Source organism: Sphaeroforma arctica, assembly GCF_001186125.1.
Source record: "Sphaeroforma arctica JP610 unplaced genomic scaffold supercont1.129, whole genome shotgun sequence".
Lineage (NCBI taxonomy): Eukaryota > Ichthyosporea > Ichthyophonida > Sphaeroforma > Sphaeroforma arctica.
Window position 1 is genome coordinate 122941 of NW_014040429.1, and position 8763 is coordinate 131703.

The following is an 8763-nucleotide window of genomic DNA, read 5'->3' on the forward strand; positions in this document are numbered from 1 at the left end:
GCTATTAAGAGTATGTTTATAATTTGCGTACTGCTTAAGGGTATGTTTATACATAGAGTCTAATATGGAGGCCCGGCTTATTACAACCAGACCCCGGATGCTTCGGTATGTGCTGGCTGGCCTGGATCGGAATCCAAGTTGTTCGTGGAGGGTCCAGATACCGTGGAAGTCGTGCACCTCTATAATTGCTGGTGGAGGTCAGGGCCTGAAATGGGCGGCAGTTTCGGGCCCACCAGGATGCGTCGAATCAGTTGTTGGATGCAGGTAAAGTGGCTGATGGTGAACTTGTGGCTACCGGGGCAGACAGGGCAGAGACAGCCGTCGGTGCGCTAGTCGATCAATGCGAACGTGTACGTATTCGTTATAATCATAGCACAGAGCCGGATTGGTGTAGGATCGAGGCAGCGGTTGAAGCAAAAAGTTTATTAGATCATTTTCGAGCTCTTTCAGCATTTATGCTCGAACTATCCTACTATGCTGTGTATACGTATAGCGCCTGTACGCCTCTATCCTGCATGTCCTGTGGCCTCACTTGGCACATTTCTATCTAAGCCGACTTCTTATCCATGTCTAGTGATTACCCAACCCTGGTATCCTCATACTTAAACACCCTGTCATATCAGCTCCACCTGGTCAACTCTATCAGTACACAAGTCGCTTTGACAACATCTCTTGAACCACTCCATGTGGTAGACCTTTGTTGTTCGGTACCTGGTCTCAGTACCGAACTGTACCCTTCTGACGGTTCAATCAACAATTTATCGATGCCAACAATCCAGCATCGAACCGAAGTCCGAAGGGCGAAGGCATTCTTTTTCTGTTTCTTAAAATAAAAATGTCTCATTCTCTTACTCCTGGACCTCGGTCCCCGGTGTCCCCCTCCCTGTTTTGGGTGCTTTTTTTATGAGTAACTTTTTACATTGTTATATTTAATTTAATTTTTAAAAAACAAACTATAGAGTAGGGCCGGGTTTGTTTATTTCCAAAAAAAAAATAGATACTGTTTCTGACCGCGATGCCAAAGAATCACCGGCTTTGAGAAAATAATACAGCTGTCAGCGACAGCCGACTCTCATATAATAATAAAAGTCTCATAGCCCATAGGCTCCCACAAGAGGAGCCGTCTCAAAGAAGTCATCAGCTGTGTCCCTGACTCCCTGTGCGCAGTGTGCGCCTGTGCGCAGTGTGCGCCTGTGCGGTGATGGTCTCGTCAGTTCACTATTTCTCTCTCTCTAGTATTTTATTTACACTAATAAAATATATATCCAAAATATTGTTTCACTTTATTTTATTATTTATACTTATAAAATAAAGAGAGCGTACACTGTACACTGTACACTGTACACTGTACACTGTACACATGATATAATATACTGTTTACTAGGTTTTAGGTCGCTTGATCTCCCCGTTCTTTCTGTCTATATAGGTATTATTGTACCGTGTTTGAAACAGCGAAAGACTTGTCGTTCGTTGTATATAACAACAACGACTGTGTTGCGTCAAGCTTTTAGCTGTATTTGGAATCGGAATTCAACTGAGATATCATGGCTGTCGCGAATCGTATAACGCAATGGAGCATCATATACATGCTTATTCTATCAGTACCAGTCACATATTACCTGACACGTGACATGGCAGCCGAAGTTGTACGTTGCTCAATGAAGGATGTAAATTCTATTGGAGCGGCCGTACCGATGGATTCCTGTCCGAAGAAGGTTGTCTGTCCCAAACCAGTGCAGTGTGAAGCCTGCGAGAAGGTCGGCTGTGACGAGTCAGTTAAGTGTAAAGCCTGTGAGCCATGTGAACAGTGTGCAACACCCAATTCTGCGAAGAGAACTACGGATAAGGAAAAGAGTGATGTGGGAAATCAGAAGGATATAGAAAAAAATGTTGTGATCAAGCAGGAGGAAATAGTAAAGAGTGATTTGGGTAATCGGAAAGACGAAGAGATCAGTGGCGCACAAGACTTTTCGTGGCAATTTGAACTTCTAGATATGTTAGTAGACAGCAAATCAGACTATCAGAAATGTTTAAATCCTGGAAATGATGTAACGAAAGGTTTGTTGGCCGATCACATGTCGAAGGATTACCAGGCTACCGTGCTTCCCTGGGTAGCCGAATTATGCCCAGGTGTCGTTGAGCACTTTACAATGTTCCCGTCGTTTGATACTATACCCGATCTGGAAGAAGGTAAAGACCCGCCAGCACCTATTCAAAATACAGACTACGCAATGAGATCCACTTGTGCGTTGCATATCACACACACAATAGCTAAGAAAATCAATGCCCCTATGTACCTTCACGCTGGTAGTCATTTGGGGGCTGTGCTGCATGCAGGGCCTATACCATGGGACGATGATGTAGACGTATTCATAGGATTGGAATACGTTGATGCGTTCCTGATGGCTTGTAAAAAATTTACGATGCCCGAGGGTGCTAAACTTACCTGCTACAAGGATTGGGATGCGATGAAGTTGTCCGTTACAGATGTATTATCAGTACAGAGCCAACGTCAATGGACGTCCCCGTTTATAGATATGTTCGCCTTCAAAGAGAAGAACGGCGTCATATATGAGGTGAATATGGACGGGGGACGTCGGGAACAGAACTACAAAGTGGAGGAGTACTTCCCGCCGAAAATGTATTACTACGCGGGTATTGTACTACCCGGACCCAACGAGCAGATTCCCAGAAACAGATATAGCGGGGCAAAATGTTTCTTGTCGAATTGGAATCACAGGTGGGAAATGCAGATCCCAAGACATAAGCAACTAGATTGTTGCATGCTCGCTAAAGACTTCCCCTTTGCCCATTACGTCCAGTCGCCAACTGACAAGGATGTCACATACCAGCTGGTGAAGGTAGATGGCAAAACCAAGCTGCTAACGAGTACCAATAAGGCAAGCGGGGAGGTGAAGGTACATAAAAGCCCTACTAAGAGTGTAGTCTTCTCTGGGATCTCGAATTAGTAGTGTATATGTCCCAAATCGCATTACCCCTTCAGTTAGGAAGCGCACCTTCACGACGACCTTAAATCTTCAGGTAGGAGTCAATGGCTTGCCACAGATATCGGAAAACAGTATCCAGCGATCACTATGAAGTTGTGCACTGATGAACTTCTATGAGTGCTAGCCGTAAGTTATGGCCCATCTCTAAGTTGAATTAAGCTGTACTGGGGTTGTGTTCAACTTAAGCTGTCTGGAAATATTCTTCCGATTTCAAACTACGTAAGGTAGTGTACCAATGAATGTCAGGAAAGAGTTTATGCTATTACATTAACCAGGGCCAAAGTCCGAGAGCTATCTCGGATTCTACAAATGGGTTGGTATTTCATAATGCCGACGGAGGTGAGGAAAGGACCTGCCTGGGACATCTGAAGTTAATAATAGGCCCTTGGTTTTGGAATTTTTTCTTCTGTTGTGTCTTCTGCTAGAGTTAAGTAAAGGTTGTACAGGAATAGACTATGTACACGGGGTCAACACTATCTCGAATACAAATGTGTGTAGCCATACACCACACATTTTCTCCAATACTAGCAATTGGCGCAATGTCAATTAAAATATAAATTACCAATGTAGCGCAGAAGTAGATGATTTCGACATCACGTGGCGGGGTACTCAGCGCCCACTTTAAAGCTCAGTGAACAACAACGGTACAGCTTCATTTGAATACGAACGGGGAATAATTTTTGATACATATTAGGCATACCTGTTTCGGAATCAGATGTACCTGCTGCGAGAATACAATTACCTGTTGCGAGCAGGAGGCCATCATTTGTACGCCTACCCACTATAGTTACCGCCGTAACACTCGGATCGTGGTCTGTACGTTGAGCTTGGTGCGAGCATCGCGGCCAGTGTGCTATATTCACCAGGGATATTATAAACCACAACGATTTCGAGTGTGAATTACTTGGCATCATAAGAAACGGTGGTGATTCGGTCGTATTATATTCGAGAGTTGAAGTGGAAGTAAGGATCAAGAAAGGAAGCTCACGCTTGGCAAAGCGACCAGGGTGGAATTGCAACACTCCGCAAAAGCAATTATTGTACGCGCCAGGGAGGTTTCGTATCTCACTGATCAAGTTTAATTCGATGTCATAGTAGGAAGTGACTAATATCGGACTGTAATTTACTTTATTAGCACGTTTATCAACGCTCACCAAGATACTCCTTGCGAAGATGAGTGCGTACAAAACTCTATTCCCGTTCCATAGGTTCCCAAACAAATAGCAATGGCAGGGCATTGTCCATAAGTCAACTTCCTTGGGGCAAGGTGAAAAATCCGGAGAAAAACCTCACAATTGAAGAGCTTAGAGAGGATGCATATACATGTGGAATATCTAAGATTGATTTGAAGGGTATTCGGTTACATAAACTGAACCCAGACAGTGTGGAACCTACGCTCCGGTAATACCAAAACTCGTTCCCGGCGCGAAGTCACAGACTTACTCCACCGGGAAATCCACTCCATTGCGTATGGTATCCAGTACGCGTTCTGTATAACTACATGGCACGTATGCTCATGAACGCGAGTTGCTAGCGGCGGGTTCTTTGAAAAAAAAAACCCCCCCCCTTGCACATCATTGATATCGATGGACCATATTTGGACATAGTCGGAAGCATTCTTGGCCGTGCTGATTGTGAGTGTATACGAGTATCTTCTTGGACATACCGTATCGCACCAGAATACTACGTGGCTGTGGTTTCTCAGCCCCACATGGTTGATAAACATAAGCGAATCATTTGATACCAGACTGGGTTTTAGTCCCAACCTAGCTCGGATATAGCCACCACTTGCAAGACCAGCTTACTATATCTGGTCCACTCACTCTAACCGTACAACAGCATAGTGAATATTGGGCATCCAGCAGTCACATCAGGTATTGTATTGTAGATGCACCTGCACCTGTTAGTACAAATTGTACTGTGGTTCCGACCTGCAGCGGGCACTCAAGGTACGGGCTGCTGGGCCTTGACGCAAGCATACTTATGAATAGGAGGTCAATATATTCTACATCCATTTGATCCAGTATTCTGACTATCTTTGGCAAACCAACGGCAAGAAGCTGTAGAGTGGCGGTGCCCGATCCCAGCCGCTTTGCGATGCGCATTTCTAGGAAGTAATACGACTCGTGGCTCCACTGCAGAAACGCAATATGTCATGAGGTCTCAAAACGAGTGGAGTACGAGAAGACACCGGGCTGTCAAACAAGTCACACATGCACAGATAACCATCCCCTAGTTCACCAGTACGAGTGCAGCTAGCATCAGTACTGTCACGAGCCACTCTCCATATCATTTGCCGCGAATTTTGTATTCGATTCATTTGCAGCATAGACTGTCGCTTTCCTCTGCGACCGACTGTGATGCCTCGGTTTGGGGCTGCCGAAGGGACTGCGGCGAGGCGAGTTTGCATTGCGTATTGCAATGTTGCTCATGATGTTCCGTCTGTGCAGACTGGTACCATTGGTACCATAGGAAGAACTTCCCAGACCACTTATACTACTTCTCGAGCTCGCTGAGCTGTAGCCGGTGTCTGAGTACTGGTCTGATGGGTTACTGGAGGCCAACTGAAAAAGAGCGCAGAAAATGAGGGGGAACAAGTCAGTTGAATTGGAATTTGCGCGAGTATTAACCATAAAAAAATATTGCAAATGCCTTCAATTTACAGATCATTGTGAGGAAAAGGCCATCTTTTACGTCTGCATTTAGTCCAGGTATACTGACAAATCATAATAGCTATAGGATTTGTCGAAATAAGACGGGTATTGGATATTTGATGGAAAGCATCTCACGGGGCTGTACAGTATGTAGTCCTACCTTCTAAATGACGCAGCCAGCATGACGGGAACAATGCAAAGGACAGATGTGGTCGACGCATAATACAACATACACCACTACACTGTAACCAATACGGCAGGCTTCATCACTATCGTCATGACTCGAGACATCGCAAACAATATTAAACCTGAAATCCAGCACACACGCACCGTAGGGTACGTGGGTACCCGTTTGCCCATATCCGCGTCTAAGTTATCAGGCGTCTGGAGGTGCCGGCCATCTGGAGTGCTACTCCGTTTGTGGGGCAGGTCATTCTCCAGCAACTTCTTCAGCAGGGGATCCATGTGGTCTATGTCTCCAACCTCAACCTTCATATCATTTGGAGTGTGGCATAGATATATACCGTAAGAAAAGATACTAGGCAGAACACCATCAATTGTACTTTAGAGAAAAAGTTAGACGCACAGAAGTAATTGTCAGCTTTTTGCAATTAGAAGCGAATTTTGGCACACCTGCTTCCGTAAGATAGTATTGAAGATCCTTTTGAGAAGATTGGGGACCGCATATATGACGATTTGAGCCTATGTAGAACGATCAAAACACATGGTTAGTATACGATGCATGTTTCTGTAGAGAATCGTCTCTCGACAATCCAATAGTAGGACGATCACTACTCCGGCTGAGAAGACTCCTTTCGATATTCAATGCAGCGCCATCAGTATGAGACACCCGAACACTGACACAGAAGGGCACTACTCAGCCATGGATACACTGCATCCGCCCCGAGAATACAATACGAGCAAATTGCAAGATGTGTGAGTAGAAGTATACCTGAGATGAAATCACACGCCAAATCTTAGTCATGCGTTCCGTTTCCGTAACAAACGAGTACTGCGCAGCTCTGTTGAGCGGCGCCATAATCATTCCAAAAATAGTGAGAAACGGCGTCAGCAAGGTTTTGACCAGATCCAGTAAGTAGAAGATTGGTCCCTAGAATGTACCAGGAGATTTTGAAATATATATTTTAATGAAAGCACAAGTTTCAACTCGGATAGAAACAGCGAAGTTTACGTGAGGTACGACACATATCTGGCTTGTAATATCTGATCGCGGCCATCTGCCAAAGGCACAAATAAAGGCGCATGGATCATGTAAGAGGACTTGTGCGCTGCAAGTATTGAAATTGGCTAAGCTATAGGGCTTGAAAACTACTATAACTACCTCGCAGAATCTTTTCTTCCATCTATTTTTTGGCAATTACGGATGCGACCCATGCCGAAAAAGCATAAATAGTAAAATACATAAAACTACGTGAATGGCTGTAGCAAATCAGATGATCCGGCATAAAGTTGCACTTATAACCGGAAGAAACAGTGAATTCATATAATAATATGACTGGAAGGCATCGTCCACACTTACCATGCCGATGGAACAGAAAGCCCAAATTGCGGTCCGTAATCGTGAGAATGACGCATACAATCCTAAATCAAAGAAGCTGTTGAATTGGAAATAGCATAAAGAGGATTAAAATAGAACTTGCGCACGCAAACATGATAGGAGGAGCTAACACACACACACACACACACACACACACACATATATATATAATCAGATAGCAGTGACAGTTACACTTGAAGCTGGTGTACACACTAAATATGAGAACTCGCAAGCTGTGGAGAAAAAAAGATCTAGGCAACCAATACGGACTTTGAATATCATTTGACACAGTGACAGATACACCAAACCTGTGAAGTGACAGATGAAGTTGCAGTAAAAGCCCGAGCATGCTATTTTTCACACGCCAAATATGCTAGATAAAGTACTGACCTCTTTACCGCAAACCAGCATGTCCGCAAGGGGGAGTAAATCCGATTGATCAGCGGCACAGCAATGACATATAGCGGCTGAGTTGATAGATAAATATGCGAAAGGGTTAAGGTAATGCGGAAACGTAGACTATAGACAGCACAATATCTGCCCGGATGTGTGTTTGTATATCTCCGAAAGGATTCGAAATAAAGAGGAGCCAAAGTGATCGCCTGAACGACTATCTATATCTCCAATGATACGATCAACATTGCCACTATATTCTAAATACACTGTAGTAGCATATAGGTCAAAGCAGTGCAAACCGAAGGGGGGCATGAGAGGATACTACATACCCTGTACTGTAAGAAAAAGTCGGTTGTGAACGCGGTCAGCCATTTGTCGAACTTATGCAAATACCCGTAGACCAACGCGTCCACCAGGGCGAGTGCTTCCGACACATTCCATCGGATAAACTGGGGCACCACATCGATGTAGTGATACAGTTGCCATAAGGCCCACGAGAGCTGTGAATACGGTATTTTGTATTTAAAAAGATTTGCAACACTATAGTTGTTCACTGCCAAACACGACACCGAGATGCTGCAGTATTGCGAATGGGTTCTTTTGGTCTAATCAGGTGGTGTCGGCGTTTGGTAAGATATGCAAACGTGTACGGACAAATACGTCAAACCACTACGTTGTAGGTATTGCAAATTTTATGTTAAAACCACACATGTAATTACACCTTGGAATTCTTAGTCTCGTCTTATGCACTACGTACCAGCATGATCTAGATCGATAGAGGAGCCAAATTCACTTCTCATATAAGGAAGTTAAGCTGCTACATCGGTGTATATCCCATTTACGAAACACAAGAACTCAGAATGACCCTGGCCAAATACACATAAAATAATACTTGAGGCAAACAGCATTACGTGTACAACCTCTGCTAATCCCCGTATATGTATATTATATATATAGATGTATATATATATATATAAATATATATATATATATATATATATCTATATATAATATATCTATATATAATATATTATATATATTATCTATATATAATATATATATATATATATATATATATATATATATATATATATATATATATATATATATATATATATATATATNTACTATNACACACACTACATAC

The 8763-nt window shown here is 43.4% G+C and overlaps 2 protein-coding genes across 2 annotated transcripts in view; one reads left to right on the forward strand and one right to left on the reverse strand.

The window, feature by feature from the left end:
- Positions 1-1327: 1327 nt before the first annotated feature.
- On the forward strand, positions 1328-3570 carry SARC_02783 (hypothetical protein). Its single transcript, XM_014303456.1, has one exon. The coding sequence runs from the start codon at positions 1545-1547 to the stop codon at positions 2967-2969; it is 1425 nt and encodes a 474-aa protein (XP_014158931.1). The 5' UTR covers positions 1328-1544; the 3' UTR covers positions 2970-3570.
- Positions 3571-4081: 511 nt separating this feature from the next.
- SARC_02784 (hypothetical protein) overlaps positions 4082-8763 on the reverse strand; it is a gene marked incomplete at its 5' end in the record, with an annotated part of 9996 nt that continues 5314 nt past the window's right edge. The window contains 7 exons of the mRNA XM_014303457.1: positions 4082-5572; positions 5993-6151; positions 6296-6364; positions 6615-6773; positions 7203-7278; positions 7611-7687; positions 7946-8192. Coding sequence (XP_014158932.1) covers positions 5279-5572; positions 5993-6151; positions 6296-6364; positions 6615-6773; positions 7203-7278; positions 7611-7687; positions 7946-8192 — 1081 coding nt within the window. The 3' untranslated portion in view covers positions 4082-5278. The remainder of the gene's footprint in view (positions 5573-5992; positions 6152-6295; positions 6365-6614; positions 6774-7202; positions 7279-7610; positions 7688-7945; positions 8193-8763) is intronic.

What these genes read in the sequence shown, in the direction of transcription:
- SARC_02783 (XM_014303456.1), top strand. Translation starts at nt 1,545, where the DNA reads ATGGCTGTCGCGAATCGTATAACGCAATGGAGCATCATATACATGCTT.